The sequence below is a fragment of the Heteronotia binoei genome, chromosome 10, assembly GCF_032191835.1.
Source record: "Heteronotia binoei isolate CCM8104 ecotype False Entrance Well chromosome 10, APGP_CSIRO_Hbin_v1, whole genome shotgun sequence".
NCBI classification, from domain to species: domain Eukaryota; kingdom Metazoa; phylum Chordata; class Lepidosauria; order Squamata; family Gekkonidae; genus Heteronotia; species Heteronotia binoei.
The window spans coordinates 27,019,152-27,041,802 of record NC_083232.1 but is presented as its reverse complement, the minus strand read 5'-3'; the positions used below and the strand labels follow the sequence as shown (position 1 = coordinate 27,041,802).

Below are 22,651 nucleotides of genomic sequence, written 5' to 3'. Positions count from 1 at the left end.
GAGTTTATAAAGTGCAAAATTTACTTTTGCTCTGCTTTTGAGTTGCTTAGAAACTAGCTAATTCTGCACTGTTAAATAACCCGTGCAAATTATTTGTAATCCCTTCTGGTGGCCATAATTCTCCCTGACAGTTATATATAATGTGATGGTTTACTGAGCTTTCTGTTTAACTGACTGGTTGAAAATCAGGACCCATGGCATCTGCAATTCAGTCATTATCTAGTCAGGTGAGAGTCTGCAGGCCTGGCTATTTCCCATTCTTAACTAGCATTAGGAAAGATTTATTCCACATGAGACTTCATTGCTAGGTTCTGGTCATTTTCTTTCTTTCTTTTCTAAGAAACAGGAAAATTGAGTTTAGTGGTTCATCATTTGGCTTTCATTTGTACGCAGTTATGTATCAGCATCCTGATATCCCAGTGCCTTAGTACCCAGTAAAGTAAAACGGTAGTGTGACGGCTGTGGAATGAGGAGAAAGGGAGGAGGACTCTGAGGGTGATAATCCAAAGGGAAAAATGGGGAAATCAGCTCTCACTGTAGCCTAAAAGAAGGTAGAGAGGCAGAGTCAGCTAATGCAGTAGCAGGGAAACTAAGAAAAACATGCAGTTTGTGATGGATTCTGGTCCCAGTTATAGGACAAAAAGCTTGATTAAAAAAACCAGAAGATTGTTTTCTTTCCAGAGTTGGCAGGAGGGGCAGGGTGGGGATAAGGCGGCCACTCAAGTATGCTGCGTAATTGTCCAAAGAAGGTCAAGGGGATGACTCCAGATCTTGAGTATATTTCCAGGCAGGAGAGGTATGTCTGGAGGCAGAATTGGTTACTTTATTGCTGTGACAGTTCAAACAGTCCACATTACATTATAGGGATAATTGGACTTATTTGTGTGGAATGCAGGTGGGGATACAGTTCTTTCTTTGAAAGAATGCTAATGCAGCAGGATCCTTTCAGGCTGTGGTCATCTAGTTGTGGGCAAGGCTCAGCTACTAGCTGGTGCAACTGTTTTATTCAGTTAAGCATGTTGAAATTAGGTACAGTCTGTAAGCTGCACTTTATGGTGTTAGTGGGGCAGAAGCTCTGTTTCTTGGCTACAGATGACTTTCAGAAAGAGGCTTGAACCTCATAAAAGGGAAGAGGGAAGACAAAGGGTGATTTTATACTGGGCAAAAGATCCAGTAATGCTGTGCTTTCAGATTTGACCATCTACATTACAAACTGACCTTACTTCTGTCTTGCGTTGGTGTTTTGGCTATTATTTACACTTAAAATCCTGGATTGGCAGTGAAGCCGTTTCCAGCACGGTGTTTCTCCTGACTGTCGAGACCACTTCTTAAGTGGAGTTTTCCTGTTTGCTCCCCATCTAAGGCATGAGTGTAGATGTCTTTACTCTTTTTGTTGCATTTCTTCAGTACCACCAGCAGGTGGTGTTTTCAGCAGCAATTGCTATTGGTGGCTCCTATGTGACGTGTTTCTTGTCATTCCTTCTGCTGTGAGCTTTGAAAGTGCCTCTCATTCTACAGCCAGCTACTCACCAATTCTGTTCTCCAGTTCGCCAACTTTTAAGATGGGAAGGTAGTTTCCCAGCCTCTAGGGCTGAGTTGTCAGGGGGGAAAGATAGTCTGCCAGCCTCTGGCACTGGATTTAAAGGGGAAACGGTGGTTTGTCAGCCTCTGGCACTGCCAGTGGAAAGTGTGTGTATTCCCTTTCTCTTTATCAATTAATGGTGTGTTTTATATTTCTTTATATTTATATTTCCTGCTAAATTAAAGGGGGAAACTGGAGATCTCACGGTGCCACATTTAATATTCAAATATAAAGGATCATTTCCAATGCTGAAAATAACGGTTGAGGAGGACAACCGTCCTGGAAATTCCAAATCACCCATTATCAACCCCCCCCCCCCCACCAAAAACATTTTGGAATATTTACATCCTCTGAGGCGGTAACCCAGCTTTCTTACATGGTTTTTGCTTGGTGTAGATAAGTGGTGGCCAAACTTGCTCAATGTAAGAGCCACATAGAATAAACATCAGTTTTCTGAGAGCAGCAAAACGTGCATATCAGAGTTTTTCAAAGCCTCAACAAAGCGATGGAGGGAGGGGGAAAGGGAGGGTGCGAAGCATTAAAAAAAGAAGAAAGGAAGGCAAATAGACATGGAATGAGGGGATAAAGCAACATTTGAATGCAAAATCTTCTCCGAGCTGCCACCTATCTGTTTGTAAGAGATAAATGATAGTTTCTCAAGACTGTTCTAAAGAACTCTTTTCAAGCAGAGCAGTATTCTCTGGAAAACCTGCCCCCCTCCCCACCTCCATGGTTTCAAGCAGCTTGTAAATCTGACATGCATATGTTGCAGAAGGACACATAAGCAGACACTATAAACTCTGCACCATTGGATCCCAAACTTGCTTAACCTACGCAGAACATATAATAAACAGCATATGTTTAACAATATTGCTGGACAAACGTTTCAAAACTGTTGGTGTGACCACATGAGTGAATAGAACAAGGCTGTAAAATGGGCCATGGGTCCATTTTGGATGGGTCATACCCAGATGGTAAAAAATCTGAGCTGGCACGGATTAAACCACCCTTCAAATTATTGTCCTAATTCTCTGTGTCTTGTAAATTTTACTTGCATGTGTTGCAGAAGGACACATAAGCGGACACATAAGCAGATTATAAACTCTGCATCATTGGATCCCAAACTTGCTTAACCTACGCGGAACATATAATAAGCAGCATATGTTTTAGAGGCTAAAGACATGAAATTCAAACATTTCAGAGCAAATAAACATGAACAACAGATGTTTGAGAGATAGTGGTGAGGGGGGAGGAAGAAAGGAAGGGGGCTCTCAGGACAGGAGGAGGGATGGTGGCTCAGTGGTAGAGCATCTGCTTGGGAAGCAGAAGGTCCCAGGTTCAATCCCTGGCATCTCCAAAAAAGGGTCCAGGCAAATAAGTGTGAAAAACCTCAGCTTGAGACCCTGGAGAGCCGCTGCCAGTCTGAGAAGACAATACTTACTTTGATGGACCAAGGGTCTGATTCAGTATAAGGCAGTTTCATATGTTCATATGACAGTAACCTTAGGTTGATGATGGGTGAACAATTAACTTTTTGTTTTGCATTTCTTTAAAGCTTTAATTTCATGCTGCCTTGAAGGGTGCATGTGGAGATTCCGCTTTGCTACACTTAATATTCAAATGAAACTTTTTAAAATGCTTAAAAAACATTTTAGGAGATTGCAATGCACAGACATGGCAAATTAGCTCTTGTCAACACACCTGAAAAGCAATCTTGAATACTTGTGTTCCCTGAGGCGGTAACCCACCAGCTTACTTTTATGACTGCTGTGTGCTGTGAATTGCTTCAGGATATCACTGGGGGGGGGGGTTTGGGGGGGAGAGGGGAATGTAATACACCTTTATTATTTCATTTTTACACACACTACTCATCGAGTGGGGTGTGGGTTGCGCACTTCGTATGCATATGTTCAGACACTCTAGGCTGCACAGTGGGGGCTTGTGACTGGTCTAGGGCTGCAGAGATTTGGATCCTGCAGCCCTTTGTTCCCAGGTCTCCAAGCTCTCTGGGTTTCCGCGCAAGCATGTCAATGGGCGTCAAACAATGTGGACTGGCACAAAAAACACTGGGATGCATCACAGATACTTGAGAACGACATTCTAGAACAGAAAAAGAGGAACTCACACGTCCTTATTACCACTTTCCAGGCCAAAAGGCCTCCAGAACACCGCGGAACAGGCCGGAATGGACATCAGACAACGTGAGCTGGCACAAAAAACAGTGGGATGCATCACAGATACTGAGGAACAAGATTCCAGAAAAGAAAAACTGGAACTCAGACATCTTTATGAGCCCATTCCAGGCCGAAATGCCTCCAGAACATCCCGGAACAGGCATCAAACAACCTGGGCTGCCACAAAAAACACTGGGATGCATCACAGACACTCCAGAACAATATTCTAGAACTGATAAATTGGAACTCACACATCTTTATTAGCACATTTATTAATGTGTTCTGAGCCATAATGCCTTGAGAACACAACGGGATGGGCATTCAAGAAATAATAGCATCACTGAAAAAGGTTGGATGCATTACAGGCACTACAGAACAGAATTTTGGAAAACAAAACACAGAAAGAGTACACTTTTATTAACCCTTCCTGTCTTCAGCTAACAGTGTTTCATTTAACTTTCCAACCATTTAAAGCAGGGGTGGGGAACCTTTTTTCTGCCAAGGGCCATATGGATATTTATAACATCATTCACGGGCCATAAAAAATGATCAACTTAAAAAACAGTGTTCCGCTGAGGAAGAATGATTCAGGCCAGCAAAGTTAATGGAAATAATTGTTTTTCTATTTGAAGTTATGTGGGGAGAGCCTAATCTGGCACACATACAATCATACATACACACACACCCCGGCCCACCGCCCTAGGCAAATGCATACGTCCAGGGCTTTTTTGTAGAAAAAGCCCAGGAGGAACTCAGTAGCATATTAGGTCACACATTCATTAGCATATTAGGCTGCACCAGCTGGGATAATCAAGTGCAAACTGAACTGTTACAGTAACTTTTCCAGGCCCTGCAGCAATTCTGGCCAGCCAGCCAGGCCCCAGGGAAGCTGCTGCACAGTATATCTGGGCCCTGTGATCCCTGCCTGGGAAGGCTGCTGCACAGTGCAGCTGGGCCCCATGATCCTCGCTGACCAGCCAGACCCCAGGGAGGCTGCCACATGGCTTGGTTCGGTCCAGCAATCTCCGAGGGCCGCACCAAGTGACCTTGAGGGCCGTATACAGCCCTCGGGACAGAGGTTCCCCACCCCTGATTTAAAGCCAGTCTTTACAATACTGGTTTTGTTCACATTAATTAATCCACAGTGCACTAGGGACATCCCCCTCATTGCTTTACTATTTTGATCCACTGCGTGGATTAAGGTGATCCTGCAGAAATGGTATAGTACAGTGGTTGAAAATACCACAGAAGGTTCACTTTTTGTCATGTTCAGTTAAAGAAGAATCTCTGCAAGCCAGCCTAGAAAACTTGTTATGTAAGAAAACCTGCGACAACCACCACTTGTCTGAATAGATGCACCACTTGTCTGAATAGATGTGACTGGCTATGTGGAGCGGTGCATAAACCGTTCCAGTTATTCCTTTTAATATGACATCTCTGTTCTATTGTTAGTTGGCTAAGTACTACACCAGGTCTTGTGGAATGCAAACAAACTGACTGATGTGTGAGTGGGGGACCTGCAAAAACCCTTGGGGAGCCCTTCCACTGCCAGCCTCTTTCTTAGCCCGTTCTAGGCTGTTTAGCCTGCAGCTACTTGACCCACATTAGTTTAAGGCCATGATTTAAGCCCCAAACCACACCGGACAGGACAGTTCAGGGGCCTTGGAGTCAAAAGTATGCCGGGTGCATTTTTAGCCCTGACCCTTTGCCTGCCACTCCCACCTAGTCCTCTGTTGTTCTCACCTGTCCTTTCCACAGCACTCTCTTAGGTCATCTCTACCTTTTCATGGGAATCTCCAGGTGCTAGGCAACACAACTTTTCAAACAATTTTGTGTGATGCCTGAGCAAGTGAAAACATTGATGGCTAGCTTGGATGGGATAGAAAGTGGCATGGTGGCAAAACATCTCTGCTTCTCAATTGTTTGAAATCCCCTTGCTGGCATCTATATGTTGGCTGTGCTGTGGCACATGACTCCCATTTTTAATTCTACTTTTCAGCGTTTTCCACAAACCAGGACATCCCTCATATCTGTAGCAATGTGTCTCCTATCTATCTGTGGCTGCTAGCTCTACCTAGGGAACTTGCAGGAATTATTGTTTGTTTAATGACTTTTCTGGCTTGTTCAGAGACATTTTGGCCTGGAAAGGGGAAATGAATACACAATATTTCTAGAAGCATTTTAACTTGCCACAGGTTAATAAGTGCACAGTATTTCTGCATTTGGATTTCTAAAATGTTGTTCTGGAGTGCCTCCGATGAATCCCACATATTTTGGTGGTATGCTTTCTTATTAAATGCCCATTCCAGCCAGTTTGGAGGTGTTCTGGAGTAATCTTGACCTGGAACAGGAAAATAACAGAATGACATTTTTGCATTTGTATTTCTGAAACGTTCTTCCATTGATTGTTTAAAGCCTGTTCTGGGGTGTTCCGGAAACATATTAACAACAGATCTCCAAAGATGTTGGAAGGTAGACTGTATGACATTATACCCTGCTGAGGTGTCTCAGGTATAAAACTATCCTCCTTGCCTTTTCCTGAACCCCACGCTCCCCAAGCTTCACCCCAAATCTCCAGGAGTTTCCCACCCCAGAGTTGGGAACCCTATTTGGAACTCTAATTATGATATTCCCTGAACGTGGGGGTGTATGGCATATGGCGGTCCATATTGCTTTTTGGGGTGTAGACGGCAATCAATCAAAATAGTTCCTTATTCAACTCTCCTTTTGAAATTCAGGCTTCTTGGTGACACTCCAAATGGAAGCTTGTGGTGCCAGAAGCAGTGTTTGGACCGGGCAGCACTGCATATCTTCTTGCAGGGGACAGTATCCCGAGCGTGGGCATGTGTCACTTGGGGTGGTCCAAGCGTTGTTTTGGGGTACAGCCTGGCCCCAGTGTCTGCCGCTTTGAGTTTCCTGGGGGCATCAAATTGTTGTATAATGTCTTTTAAAAAAGCATCCTTTGCACCATTTGGTGCATACAGTCCCAATAACGGGGTTTTTTTGCATTTAATATTATTTTTACTGCTACAAATCTTCCATCTTTATCTTTAAGCACTAATTTCAGCTCCAATTCTTGTTTAATATAGAAAATCACTCCCCTTTTCTTCTGTTCAGCCAATGAATAAAATTCTAGTCCCAGTTGTTTATTCCATAAAAATTTGTAATCCTTTTGTTTGATATGCACTTCTTATAAACAAACTATATTACAATTTTGCTTTTTAATCCAATGAAACGTTGCCTTTCTTTTTTGTGGTGAATTTAATCCATTTACATTCCAAGATAATAATTTGTAATCCATCGTGGTGCAAATTCTTTATGTTCTTCATAAAACCTACGCAGTTCCTGTGTGCTTGTAATTGTAATCCTTTTTCCTTGCAGCTCAAAGCTCAGACCTTCAGGTATTATCTATCTATACCTCATTTCATTGTTACGTAGTTTTTCTGTCAATTTTTTATATGCTTTTCTGTCATTTATCACTTGTCTTGGCAATTCTTTCATGATTCTTACTCTGCTACTTCCCACTATCAATGTCTTTTCAAAATTTTTATTCAAGATTTTTCCCACCATTTTTTTTGTCATATATCTTATAACCACATCTCTTGGTAGATTATTTTTCTTGGCATATAGTGAGTTCACTCTATATATATAGTCATACATACTGCCAGTTCCTTCAGGAGCTTCCTCCAAAAATTCTACAATTATTCTTATTATATATCCTTTCAAATCAATCTCTTCATCCTCAGGTACTCCTTTCAGACGTATCTGGGTTTCCATCAATTTGCAGTCATGAATTGCCACCTTTTCTTGCATTTTTAACCAGGTGGAATCATGTACTTTCACTTTCTCTTCCACCTCTTGCACTTTCTTTGATGTTACCACAGTCTCATTTCTGAGATCTTCCATATCTTTCCTTAGCTCTTCAATGTCTTTTCTAATTTCTCTTTTTAGAAGCAGTTATCATGTCTCTCACCCCTTTCATCATCCTGGCTTCCATTGCTTCTAATTGCTCTTGCATTTTCTCCATTGAGGCAGGCCTTGCATGGGTTAACTTATGCTCTGACATTTAAAAAAACACTGGAAATTTTGACCTCTCCAAAATAAATTTAAACTATCAGGTTTGATAGAGTAAGGCTTGCCCTTTTCAATAAGCCTAATTTCGCCATCCTCAGAGCCTCCTGGGCTCAGATATTAATTTTTGAAGTTTTTATTTCTTCCAAAATGGTGGTCATGACTTTCTGCTTCCCTTTAAAAAAAAATTTCCTTCAAAAGGCTTCTAAAATAATTATCAGCGATAATGTCCAATAGTATTTACCTTAAAATTGTCACCTCTGTCAGCTTCACCAATTTTTAATGTCCCAAACACTTTAAAAACTTTGTTTAAATTTTGACCTCCTAGCAATGGCCGCCGATGTTTTTCTATGATATTATAGTCCTTGAGTAGGCTAGCTGCTTCAATGATTTCCCTTTTCCATCCGACACTTCCTGCTTTTCTTGCCACCAAATCCCGTTTTCACTGATAAAAAGATCTCACAATGTTTGACATATTTCCTGAGTTGACTGTGAGAGCTGCAAATCTGTGACGATGGGGCTTTTTCACCAAAACCGTAAGTAGACAAAACAATAAATTCCTTTCCACTTTTTAGCACTGTCCTTTAAATTTACAAAGTTCAAATTTCACCCCTTCTCCCCTTCTTCTTCCAAGCTTTCTGAATCTCTATTTCCCACCTTCTGATTTTATTTTGTTTAACTTTAAATAGTCCTGGAATGAAGATAGTCATCAGTACCTTTTTCTGCAGTTATCCAGATCCAACACCGGTCTTGTATAGCTTTAAATGTTTAGCAGTCTCAAAGAAGGTTAGGATGCTGTCGAGCTTATGTCAAATAAATGACTCTGGAAACTTCTGCAGATGATGCAACTCATCTCCGGAGATCCCTCAAAGCCTCAAAGGAGCCCCCCCCAGGACTCCCTTTTAGCCAAGGTAAATCTCCTCAGAGTTTCCTGTGCATATCTTGGACTGATCTCTGACTGAGAAAAGTAGGCAGTAGACATTATACAACAATTTGATGAACTGACTTATGACCAAGTTTTGATAATGGGGGACTTCAATGGAGCAATTAAGAACACACTGGATAGGTCTGGGAGGGGGGAAATAATAAGGAAGGAAAAATTGCCAAAGTCTTTTTTTGAATTGGTCAAACAAGAAAATTTGGAGGATATATGGAGGAAATTTAATCCTGAAGTGCGGGACTATACCTTTTTTTCAGCAAGACATAAAACTTTTTCCAGAATTGACATGTTGTGGGGCACTAAAGACTTAGGCCTTATAACAAAGAAAATAGAGGTTTTACCTAAAATTGGGGCTGACCATAACCCAATAATGTGGATTACAAAATTGTCTAAGAAGTTGAGAAGATGGAGATTGAATGAAGATTTACTACAGAATAAAGAAATAGTGACATCTCTAGAAAATGAAACTAAAGCTTTCTTCCAGATAAACGATAAAGAGGATATAGAATTTCAGACGGTCTGGGATGCTTATAAAGCAGTAATGAGAGGAATATTGATTGCATTGAATAACAAAGATAAGAGGGCAAAAGAAAAACAGATGTTGGACATTCAAAATGAAATAAAGAAAAAGAAGGAGAACTGAGAAAAAGGCCAGGGAAAAAGAAAATTATAAGGGAGATTACAATATTACAAGCGCAAATGAGACATTCGTTAAATAAAGAACTGGAAAAGATTGCAGCAGAAATCTTTCGAGGGAGCAAACAAACCCGGAAAATATTTGGCCCAGCAACTGAAGAAAAAGAGAGAAAGTAAAATTATTAATAAAATTGTGGTGGATGGAAGAGAGGTGGTAGATCAAGAAGGAATAAAAAGAGAATTCTTTAAGTATTATGCCAAGTTATTTAAAGGTGTTAAAATAAGGAAAGAAAAGATGGATGAGTACTTACAAAAGATAAAAATAGCACCCTTTGCAGAAAATATGCAAAACGTTTTGAACGATCCAATTGAAAAAATAGAAATTGAAGCAGCAATTAATGCAATGAAAAATGGAAAAGCACCTGGGCCAGATGGATATACAGCTAAATTTTTTAAAACCCTCAAAGAGGAGTTAACTTCAGAAATTGATGAATATGATAAGAACAAAAGGGACAATATCAAATACGTGGAAGGAAGCTGTTATTTCATTAATTTCAAAGGAAGATAGAGATGTTACAAACGTAAAAAATTATAGACCAATTTCATTATTAAATAATGACTATAAAATATATGCAAGAATCTTGGCAGAATGGTTTAAACAATATTTGATAAATTTTATAAAGGAAGATCAAGCGGGGTTTCTTCCCAAAAGGCAAATAAGAGAGAATATCAGAACTGTTGTAAATATTGTAGAATATTATGAAAGACATCCAGAAAAGGAAAAGGAAGTAGCATTATTCTTTGCTGACGTAGAGAAAGCATTTGACAATTTAAATGGGGATTTTATGTTTGCAGTAATGGAGAAAATGGAGCTGGGAGAGAGCTTTATAAGAACAATAAAAGCAATATATACTGAACAACGTGCAAGGTTATGTATAAATGCTGATCTTACAGAAGACATGATAATTAGTAAAGGTACAAGACAAGGTTGTCCACTTTCTCCACTGTTGTTTATAATGACTCTTGAAATATTACTGATGCAAATTCAAGAAGATAAAGAAATAGAAGGATTAAAAGTAAAAGGATTTACTTACAAATACAGAGCATTTGCAGATGATATAATGTTTATAACTGAAAACCCCATACAAGTCACACCTTTGTTGTTAGCCAAAATACAAGAATATGGGGAGTTGGCGGGACTTTGTATTAATAAAGAAAAATCAAAACTTCTATGTAAAAATATTAAAATAAATAAGCAACAAGAATTGCAGAGACTAACTGGCTGTGAAGTTAAATATTTGGGTGTGGAAAGAACAATGAAGAATATTGATTTGTTCAAAAATAATTATGAGAAGCTATGGCATAAAATGGATGAAGATATGTTAAAGTGGAATAAAGTTAATTTGTCACTGTTGGGTAGAATAGCCGCAATTAAAATTAATATTCTACCAAGAATAATGTATTTGTTTCAAACTATTCTGATTGTGAAAGACAGTAAACAATTTAATAGATGGCAAAGAAAAATTTCAGAGTTTGTGTGGGCGGGGAAGAAACCAAGAATTAAAATGAAAATTTTAACAGATGTAAAAGTTTGTAAAAGTTATGACATGGAGTGAAATGGACAAATTAACAAGAATTTTAAGAGACTATGATTTAGAAGTTTTTAAGATGGAGTGGAAAAAGTTCAGAAGATATGTAGAAAAAGAGTGGAAAATAAAAGGACATTGGACAATTTTTTATAATGATTAAGTCTTAGAAAAAAAGAAGAATATTAATTTTTGTTTTTATTAGTTAAGGGTACCTTTAAACATTAGTACTTTAAGTAAATAACACCGATGGGGGTCAAGTAACGGGGGGAGGGGTGGGTAGAAAGTAACATATGGGATAGATAAAAGAAGTTATTAATGATGCAAGAAATATAATTTGTTATCATATGTTACCAAATAAAATTGTTTTAACCCAAAGTTTCCTGGGGGCACTTTGCTCTGCAGCAGCTGGCATAAAAACCGCTCATTGGACCATGAGGCAGCACATATCTTCTTGAAGGGTAGAGTCCCCTGAACAAGGGGGTGTATGGTATATGGGGGTCCAGACCTTATTTTGGGTTTCAGAGCTTTCAAACTCTCTTCAGTGTTTTTGGTTGAATTCACGAATAAGTAACAAATAAGGAATGAAAAAGGAACTGCGAATAAGGAACCAACTTCAGCCTCCTGAGGTCAGTGGGAAGTGGGGATTGAACACGCAACCCTATGATTACCACGTGAGCTATAGAGGCTCGTAGTGATTACTCTGAGAGCAATAGTACCACCTTGTGGATGAAACATGTCAAAACAACTGTCATGGACAAATGAGAGAAACAGTGTAAATGCTTTAAAAATAATCTGGATTTCTATAAGGCGGTTTCAGTTCTCGGAAAATCAGGCTCAAACATGAAGGTAGAATCACCCAAAGTAAAAGGGAAACTTGGTGACAGCATTTTTCTTCTTCAGTTCTGTCCAGAATGGTTTGTCTCCAATGGGCATTCATTCTTTGGTATTCACTAAAACTCAGGAGGTATAAAACACTTGGGAGAAATCTTGGGAGCTAGTAAAACTGGATAAGAGGGTGAGCCTGTTTTCAGATTTCACTTCTGTCATGAACAGAGTTGGCAGCCCTAGGCAAACCACTCTCAGACACTATCCCCAATTTGTTAGAAGGACAGAAAAAGCTGTCCTTTCATTAACAATCTACAATCTGCACTGGAAAATGATACTTCGCTCTCAGAGGTATTCGGGGGGCGGGGGGACCTTTGCCCACAGACAGCTTCCTAACCTTCAACAACTGCTCGCCCACAACAATGCATTTCCAAACATGGACATAGAGTCTGAGACCAGAGCCTGCAACCAACGAAAGTTGCGAACTCTGTCCCCATATTCACTCTGACAACACAATCACTGGGCCTAAGCCATCAGCTATACCATCTCAGGTTCATTTACTTGGTCAGCATCCAACAGTCTGTATGCCATCAGATGTCTGCAATGCATCAGACAAACAGGCCAGTCCCTACGCAAAAGAATAAATGGGCATAAATTTGACATTAAAAACCACAACCCTCAAAAACCAGTAGAAGCACATTTTAATTTTCCAGGTCATTCTGTTGCTGACCTAAGACTAGGAGTTTTCAAGCAGAGAAGCTTCAAGGTGAGATAACAATGTGAGACTGCTGAGCTTTAGTTTATTCACAAGTTCAGACCTATACACCTCTCAGGACTGAATGTGAGGACTGGATTCTTATATCACTATAGATGCTAATTTTCTGCCCCCAAGCATTTCTCCTCTGCTCTAATTAAACTGATAACAATGTGCATTGTCCATCTACATCTGGAGTTCCTTCTTTGCCATAACCCACCCGTCTTCTTACTGTGATATAAAAATTCAGGGATCTCCATTCTGATTCATATCTGATCAAGGGAGTTTTGTGTCTTGAAAGCTTATATCCTGAATATCCTGTTGGTGTGGAAGGTGCTACTGTCCAGCTGTTTTACTGCAAACCAACATGGTAACCCTCTGAAACTGTCTTCATTACTTTCTTTGTATGCTCAAAAGTGTTTTATAAATATCGCTGACACTGTTATTCTTTGAGAGTATGCCATGCAACCTTTAGGTTTTGTCTACTTCCGGGTCCTTAGGAGCCGGGTCTGACGTGCTTCAAAATGCATTCTTTGTCTGTTGAATGAAACAGCTTTGAATGTTAAGTACCAGCCAGTCTGGAATCCTGAACATATCCTTCTGGAGAGACAGAATACCCTTTTATCTGAAACAAACTGGCCCTGACCCAAGCTGCCTCTGTGCGTCTGACCATTTCTGGCATTACTCTCTGCAGAGCTGTAAAACTTGGCTTCCCAGGTTGCTGAATTGTTCTGCAGATTGTCTGCTTCTAGTAACTGAGAGTCTGTACAAGCATTCAAATGCCAGCCTCGTAGCTGATTCCCCTCCTTACTGACGTCAGCCTTGCCAGAACTGCTGCAATCAGTCCATGAGTAATCTAGCAAACATCTACGAATGTGAGAGCGCTCTGGTAATTTAGGGACCAAGAAATAGCACTGTGTTGCAATACAGCAATTAAAAAAGGTGAGAAAACAAACCCATCCCTCTGATTCTTTGTTTGCATTTAGTTTAAACAATGTAAAGATAAACAATATTCTTTCCTAAAAGAGCATCAGATAGTGCCAAGAAAACCAGGGCCTATCGGAGATTCCTTCCAGGTACTAAAATATTACAGGTTTTTAGTCTTACGTAGCTGTAAGTATGGATTTAAACAGGGCTTTTTTTGTAGAAAAAGCCCAGCAGGAACTCGTTTGCATATTAGGCCACACGCCTGGCATCACCATTGTTTCACACAGGGCTTTTTTGTAGAAATATATAGCCTTTTATTGGCCGCATTGGTGTGACCTTGTTTCACTGTGCTCCATTTAATATAAACGACACAACACATTGCATTAATCATTCCTATGATTGTTTCAACTGAGCCTGTCACTAGGGTTGCCAACCGTCAGGTGGTGCTTGGAGTTCTACCGGAATTACAATTGATCAGCATGGGGCTTTGTTCCCCTGGATAAAATAGCAGCTTTGGAGGGCAGACTCTGGAATTGCAAACCTGTTGAGTTCTGTGCCTTTCCTAGGCTCCTCTCCCAACTTTCCAGCTCAGAGTTGGCAACCCTATATAACCACTGTCAAGGTGACTAAAGGGTAGTGAGTATTCCCCCCACCCTCTCAGTATTACCCACCACGGTTGCGAACTTCTAGGTGGTGGCTGGAGATCTCCTGGGATTACAACTGATTTCCAGGCAACAGAGACCAGTTCACTGGGAAAAGTGGTCACTTTGCAAGGTGGACTCTATGGCACTAACCTGCCTTCCTCACGCTCCACTCGCAAAATCTCCAGGTGTTTTCCAACCTGGAGCTGCCGATCCTACCGTTACCACTTTTGGTACACTAGCCAGTGTTCGCAGTATGTTAAGTTCCTGTGCTGTGGATCAGCATTTCAGAAAAGCTTGCTGGAGGCTAAATAAGATTACCGTATTTTTCGGACCATAAGACGCACTCCCCCCCCCCCCCAAAAAAAAAGAGGAGGGAAAAGTGTGTGCGTCTTATGGAGCGAAGGTACCTTCGAGGGGGGGGGTGATCTGCTGCCTCCGCCCCTGATCCCGGCGCTTCCCCCGCGCCTGCCTGGCTCCAGCTTCTTCCTGCAAGCGCTGGGATCGCTCCACGCTGTTCCCACCGCAAACGCAGCGCTTCGCGTGCGCCGGCTGCGGAGGGGGCAGCGTGCTTCCTCCGTGCCTGTCTGCCTGGCTCCAGCTCTGACGCTTACAGCAAGCGCCAGGATCGCTCCCTCCGCCCTCCGATCCCGGCGCTTGCTTTAAGCATCAGAGCTGGAGCCAGGCAGACAGGCACGGAGGAAGCACGCTGCCCCCTCTTCAGCTGGCGCTCGCGAAGCGCTGGGTTTGCGATGGGGGCAGCGTGGAACGATCCCAGCGCTTGCTGGAAGACGCTGGAGCCAGGCAGGCAGGCGCGGGGGAAGCGCTGGGATCGGAGGCGGAGGCAGCGGATCGCCCCCCAGGAGGAAGGTGCGTCCTATGGTCCGGAGCGCCTTATGGACCGAAAAATACGGTAATTCACTCATTCCCAGCCTCCATGCCAGAAGCCTCTGCAGCTGGAGTGAGGGCGGACAAGCCTTGTAGCTGCCTCTGCTGGACCCAGAACAAGGCTGGGTGGAGTCCATCCTCTTGCAAGAGGTGCAGTGCAGAAGTCTCCCTCTCCCAGCATTGTCCCTCTGGAGGTTTGAGCTGGTACTGACTTCCCCCGTTATCTGAAGAGGAAACTAGCCTGTCAGGCCCAGGTTGGGTTATTAGGCCTAATCCAGTAACAGGAGACCAGCTCTGTGTCTTTAAATAAAAAGGTAAATGTATATATTTACAGTGTTAAGGAATACATTAACAATTTCAAGGGGTTTTAGGAGAACAAATATGTTGGAGAACAAATACGTCAGAGAAGAGCAAGTACCCAGAAATTTAACCAGACCTGCCCTCCATCAAAAATGGGCCTTATTTGAAAAAGACCAGTGAGGATGTTGTTGCCTCCAAACCTGGTTGGCCTATACATGATTATTATATTGTAGAAAAATCAGGGCTTTTCCCTGATTTGGGGGTCCTTGGGAACATGGTGGAATGGAGTTTCAGAACCTCTTTGTGGAAACAAAATTCTCAAAAAGTGTTTCAGAGTTCCTGAGGGGCACCTGTATGTTTCTCTTTCATTTCCCTTTTGAGAGTTCCAGCACCTCTTTTTCCAGGAAAAAAAGCCTTGAGGAAAAACTAGAAGTATTTGATTGGTAACTCAGTATTTGGTAATGGCCATTGTCAGATGAAGAAATGAATAAGTTATGAATAATGTGGTTTGCCCTCATTTCTATGAAGTCCATTAGAAAAATCCTTGCTCACCTCGTAGTGGTGTCTCCCATCCTGTTCTCTCCCCTCCCCCCAGCTGTTTTTTCTAGTGTTGCCCTGCCACTGGCCTTTACTGTACCAAGACAGGAAAGATTCAGGTTTGCCCTGTAATTGAACTCTGGAGTCTCTGCCTGGCCTTAAGCAGGTTTCTGAAGCTTCTCTCCCTCTGTCTGTTAAATGAGAAGTGTAAGGGAGAAATTCAAGAGGTACTCAGAACTAAGTCCCATTTTCTCCATTGGAGCTTGTGCCCAGGAAATGGTTGTTAGGATTCTAGTCTAAGATACCACTATTTTGGGAATGGAGCAAAGGAGAAGGAGTGAAAGATTATTTTTGTTCAGTAGCACAGTTGAGTCCGACTCTTTGCGACTCCATGGACAAAGTCCATGGCCCTCCTGTCTTCCACCATCCTCTGAAGTCTGTTCAAATTCGTGTTTGTTACATCAGTAATACTGTCCAGCCATCTCATCTTTTGCCGTCCCCTTCTTCTTTTGCCTTCTGTCTTTCCTAGCATCAGGATCTTCTCCAGGGAGTGCTGCCTTTTCATTTGGTGGCCAAAGTATTTGAGCTTCAGTTTCAGCATCTGACCTTCCAGTGAACAGTCTGGGTTGATTTCCCTTAGGACTGACTGATTTGATCTTCTTGCAGTCCAAGGGACTCTCAAGAGTCTTCTCCAGCACCACATCTCAAAAGCATCTATTCTTCTGTGCTCGGTCTTCCTTATGGTCCAGCTCTCACATTCATTATAAGATCATAATGGACAATTAATATGTATGAATGAGTGTGATTCTATACCACAATCTTGTTGAAGTAGGCAAGCCATCTCTGGGTTTTTTTTTTTTAAACTGAGTATCTCTAGGGTCAAAGTTAGGGGCTCCTTCCCATTACGCTATGTGTGACTGAATTTTTGTTTGTGTTAAATGTGATGATGTGGGAATGTGTTTCTGTAAATCACATGTTTCTATGATCTCAGGTGTGAGCTAATAAGTAGTCACCATTGTATTCCTGTAATGTGAGAATTGTTGTTCAGTTGATTTCAAAACCATACTTGATAAGCAAGATAAGAATTCTCAAGGCCTCAGTAATCTCACAGGGCAAGCATCTTATATGGAATTGAGAGCTAGAACAAACCCTTATGATTTGTTGCTTTTATTTATTTGTGAAGCATGTTCCTGACCAACATATTGAAGGGTTTCAAACAGAGACTGGATGTCCATCTGACAGCAAGACTGATCCTGTGAATTTAGGCAGATCATGAGAGGGAGGGCAGGAAGGGCTGTGTCAGTGCTTAGTTCTCATGGCTCTTTCTTACACGCCCAGGGAAATGCTGATCACCACTTTGGGGTCAGGAAGCGATTTTCTCCAGACCAGTTTGGCCAGGGATCTTGGAGGGTTCTGGGCATAGATCAGGGGTCACTGGGGGTGTTGAGGGGAAGATATTTGGAATTCCCTCCAATGCATAGGGGGCTGGTCTAGATGACTTGTTCCCATCCAACTCTATGATTCTGTATTTTTAGAAAATAATCTTAAAATTTTAAACTTGGGCAGACATAGAAATCTGTGTGAGAGACTGAGCCCTTTTGGGGCATTCTTGACCAAAAAAAAGAAGCGTTTTCAGTTTTGATTGAAAAGTGTTGTGAAATGCATGTGTCAATGACTGATGTTCTGTTATTAAGAGGGAAACACAGGTGTACATTATACTTCCATCAGCTGTCTACAGTTGAATGCCCAAATCAATTTTCAGTGTAAGCTATGATCTATTCTATTAGAAAACAGCAGATCTCTTGGTCCAGTCATTCATATTGGCTTCCAAATGCTCGTGTTAATTTACATCTTTGTGATCCCTCCACTACTAGGTGTCGGTAGCCGGATCAACAACTGGAAGAGGATCTCCTACAGTAACTGTAGTGCAGCTGCCTTCTGGTCAAACAGTCCACGTGCAGGGAGTGATTCAGGCCACCCAGCCTTCAGTCATTCAGTCACCACAGTTGCAATCTGTTCAGGTTAGTCATCTCTTCCGTATTTTGCTCCAGGCTTTGCTTAATCTTCATGGCATCTTGGGCTTCTCATCCTTGTCCCAGCAGTGGACAAAAGAATCTCTTGTACTTAAATGTCAAGGGTTGGTTGTTGCCAGACTAACGTTTTGCTTGTTGGCAGCAGCAAGAGTATATTAATATCTTGTGTTTACTTATTTGATTGTGTCAAAGCACATTGTGTAGGAGTTAAATAATATAAATATAGAGGGTTTTTTTGGAAGGGTGGTCCTTTTCCCATGAGTTCCACTCCCCCCCCCCCTTTCTAGGTGATCTCATAGCACGATAATTCATATATTAGGCAGGCCTGGAAGTGCTTGTGGCCAGTTTGCTATGCTGTAAAAACTACCTGGCATAGGCATATAAAACATATACTGAATTCTCATTTCTTTTTAAAATGAAGTTCATATTCCTCCAGAAATGTAATTAAGGATATCTGACACAGTGTGCATTTTATTAGAGAATTTTGGCTGTCACACACATAATTTCCCAGCATCCTTTATAGCAGTTGTTAAGTTTTTTTTAATTGAAATAACAAATTAATCCCCAGTATTTCTGCATCTGTGGGCACCTTTAGAATTCTGGTAGGGTGGAGAGAGAAAGTGGTTGCCGCAAAATGGCTGCTGCAACTTACCTCTAGCCACACAGTAAAGACCCTTGTGCTGTTGTGGCACCTATGGTGGCAGCTGCTGACTGGGCAGTGTTTTTAAAAATCTGCACAGCCAATTAAATCTCCAGTGGCCAGTCAGGAGCCTTGCAGGGCAAAAGACCCCACCTGGCCCTGCCCATTTTCTCTCTTGGCAGGAGACTAAAGTGGCAATGGTGGCAAGGAGCAATCTTCGTCAGTTTCACCTAGTAAGCCAGCTGCAGCCATTCCTGGGCAGAAAAGATCTTGCCAATGTGGTACATGTCCTGGTAGCATCTGTATTAGAGTACTGCCATACCCTGTGCGTGGAGCTTCCCTAGAAGAATGCTTGAGAGTTACAACTGGTAGAGAATGTTGCAGCTGAAATGCTAACTGGAGTGGGTCATAGGCATCATATCACTCTAATCTTGTTCTATCTACATTGTTTCTGAGCCCAATTCAAGGTGCTGGTATTGATTTTTTAAACCCTATATGTCTTGGAACCAGCATACCTAAGGGCTACTTACTCCCATATGAACCTGCCTGATCTCTGCTGTAATCTTCAAGGGCCCTGTTTGGGTGCTCCAGTCATCTGAGGTGAGATGGATGTCAGCCTCCCACAAAGGGCCTTCTCTGTTGTGGCACCAAAACTATGAAATTCTTTTCCTAGGGGAATAGGGTTTTTTTCCTCCTGTATCATTGTCTTTTCACAGTAGCAGAATATAAATGTTTGTATGTATTTTAAAGCTGATTTCAATGTTTTTGATTGTTCACTGACCTGGAGTCCAAGTTGGGTAGAAAGACAACAAAATTTTTAAAAGTAAATTGTCTTTACTGTATCCATGTCCTTTATCCATTCTGATCATGTGAAACTGACTTATACTGAGTCAGATCACTGGTCTGTCTAGTTCACCTGCTACCTGAGATCCTTTAACTAGAGATTCTAGACAGCGCACCTGGGACATCCTGCATCCTCTGTAGTGCAGCATCTAGCAAACAGCAGTAAATTCATTATTTTGTGAAGGAAACCAGATACCTTAGGTCCATGCAGAGTTGAAACAATGGGGAAGTTGCTGTGCATGTTGACTTGTAGCCATAATCTGATGTTAGAGTGAAAACTAGGATTATCAACATTCTGACTATATAATTAGATGTTATTGCCATACTTTTATCATTTACATAGCCTTGCACTTTTAAAATCGCAGACTAGTTTCTGACAGTGCTGCAAGGTAGGTCACTAATATTAGATGCCAGAATTCCATACGTGGTCTTGAATGGCAATTGTGCAAAGTTCTCATAGAAGAACCCCTAGAGCTGCACCCCATTTTTGTACTGTAGGCATAATGTGCAAGAACTTCCTTGGCTCTGTTCTTATAGAGCTGCACCCCATTTTTGTACTATAGGCATAATGTGCAAGAACTTCCTTGGCTCTGTTCTTATTATAGGTAGCATCTGCTACAAATGCAGATGAATCGACAGAATCGGAGGCTGTAATAGATTCTCAGAAGCGTGGGGAAATACTCTCAAGGAGGCCTTCATACCGGTAAGCTCTTCTTGTTCTTGCCGGGTCAATCTTTGCTGTCTGATTAAAAATCAATCGCTCTTTAGGATTCTTGAACCTGTGCCTCTCCGTCTTTGCATTAGGAAAATTTTGAATGATCTTTCTTCTGATGCCCCTGGTGTCACAAAGATTGAAGAAGGAAAGCCAGAGGAAGAAGGAGCACCCTCTGGCATTCCCACCATGGCAGTACCAACCAGCCTTTACCAGACTAGCACTGGGCAGTACAGTATGTATTCCATCTGATCAGATAGATTGTTCTTTTTTTTGTTCTTCAAGAAGTCCTTTAATGTGATTTTGAAACCTGGAACTGTTTGGGGAGAAGGCAAAAAAAGAAGATGGAAAGTTCTGTATTAAAACTTGCATTCACTTCACTGGGACTGAATTTGGCAGATAAGCAGACACACAGTGACTCACTCCTGTCTATCCTGCCCTGTCTTAAAACACAAACAGTTTTCATGCTGCCCAGGCTACAAGTAAACTTTACTACACCTGATAGCAGAAAAGAAGCTCCTTTGCCTTCCTGATTAAAAAACAAGAGGAAACTTTTAAGTTGTGGACATTTTTTAAAAAGCTCAGTACAAACCTCAGGATGCTTGCTTATTGGAAAGTTCCTAGGTTAACTACTGTAACAGTGGGCTGCAATTCCAGCTGTTCTCTCATAAGTCTGGATAACACTGCTCTAGTGACTCCTGCCACGTTTTCAGGGAAATATTTATTGCCTTAGAGCAGAGCTGTGTTAAGCTAAGCTGTGCCCTAACTGCAGAAGTGTAGCCCATTTCCTGGAAAAGTGGTGGTAGGCATTGAGCAGTGTGTCCCAGTCTTCTGTCATTTGAGGCACCCTGTTTTTCTGAGTTAGCATTGGAGCCAGGCATTACTTTTACCTCCTGGAAGGAGACATACGCAGGGCAGAGATTGATAGACACGCAACAGGTGACCTTCTTCTTAGGGCAGGTAATTTGAGTATATCTCCATGTCAGGTGTAACTGGACCTTTAAGCCCCCTCTAAGCCAGAGAGACGGCAGAATTATTTACTCTTGTAGAGGACAGTAGATCGGGAGCAGCGTCTCAGCATCTCCAAGGAGCCGAATTAATAATTTATGGTGGCACCTTGGTAGCAGTCTCAAGGCACACAACTGTGCTCCGGAACAAAATTCAAGTCCAGTAGCACCTTCAGAGACCAACCAAAATTTTCCACTCTGACAAAGTGAGCTTTTGCTCCCAAAAGCTGATACCCCAGAAAAAATAATGTCGATCTCTGTGGCATTACTGGACTCGAGTTTTGTTCTGCTGCTACAGACTAATGTGGCTGCTTACCTGAATGTATGCCCTGGCTAATTACCTTGGAGCCTGTTTCTGACTCTTGTGGCTGTGGTCTGACATTCCTTTTGCTTTTGTTTAGTTGCTATAGCCCAGGGTGGAGCAATCCAGATCTCTAATCCAGCATCCGATGGTGTTCAGGGGTTGCAAACATTAACCATGACAAACTCAGGAGCTCCTCAGCCTGGTGCTACCATTGTACAATATGCAGCTCAAACACCCGATGGCACACAGCAGTTCTTTGTACCTGGGAGTCAAGTTGTTGTCCAAGGTAACTCTTTTTCTCCCTTCAAGCATGTTTTCCTTGTGATGTTGGTAATTCACAGAGCGATCCTAAAGTTAGTTGCACCCTTTTAAGTTCATTGATTTCAGTAGATTTAACAATGCAACTCTGCTTAGCGGCCCATTGCCAGTTGGCAAAGAAGGGTTTCTAATTTGGTGCTATATTACTCTATCAATAAGATGAATGTGATTTTCTATTGTTTCTGACATAGCCACCATAAAAAACATAACATGGCAAAGGGTTAAATAAAAGGTTTTTTTAAAAAAAAATATGCCTGCCTTTAACAATGATTGATATGATCTATGTAAATATATGTAAGAATGTTTTAAAGGAATATAACAGTTAGTAGTATTCAATGGAACAATAATTATTGAAAACACTAATATACGGAAGACCTCGTGTTAACATTTCTTGCTTCTGTAAATTACTTGAAATGACTTTAACATTTAATTTGTGTAGTATTCCATAGCTTTCTTAGTAAGTAGGATGGTAGAAAGTATGGATATATGTTGGAGGCACATGCAAGAAAGTTGGAAACAATATTTGTGAAATGTGCTAAGTAATGCTGAAGAGCCACTTCAGGTAGATTTCCTGGAGAAGTGGGCATAGCAGTGTTCTAAATAAATGTAAACAAGAAAAAAAAATCTTGCATGTATTGCATGAACCTAAATTAACAGGCTCTCAAATGAAAAGCTGGAAGAAACATTTAATTCAGAAGCTGCCAAAACTGTGTACCTAACCAGTGAATCCTATCTCAGTTAAAACTGCAGACAGCCATTCTGCCTATGCATATAGGAGCTGACATGCAGCTGATAACTGGACACATGGAGTTCATCTTGTGCATGTCTGATATTCCATGATCCTCCCCTGCAAAACTGAATCCTCAGGCAGATGGGGCTCAGTTCAGTTCAGACCTTTATTGGCATAAAAGCAATAATGATTCACTATCA

At 41.6% G+C, this 22,651-nt stretch overlaps 1 protein-coding gene across 5 annotated transcripts in view; it reads left to right on the top strand.

The window, feature by feature from the left end:
• The window catches only part of CREM (cAMP responsive element modulator), a 47,119-nt gene that overhangs the window by 10,152 nt on the left and 14,316 nt on the right, over positions 1-22,651 (top strand). For 3 of the 5 annotated variants that reach the window (XM_060248127.1, XM_060248125.1, XM_060248124.1), the window contains exons 3-6: positions 17,739-17,885; positions 19,986-20,083; positions 20,185-20,327; positions 21,501-21,689. In XM_060248127.1, coding sequence (XP_060104110.1) covers positions 17,739-17,885; positions 19,986-20,083; positions 20,185-20,327; positions 21,501-21,689 — 577 coding nt within the window. Of the gene's footprint in view, positions 1-17,738; positions 17,890-19,985; positions 20,084-20,184; positions 20,328-21,500; positions 21,690-22,651 lie in introns of all 5 variants that reach the window. The other 2 variants (XM_060248128.1, XM_060248126.1) reach the window with 1 other exon arrangement.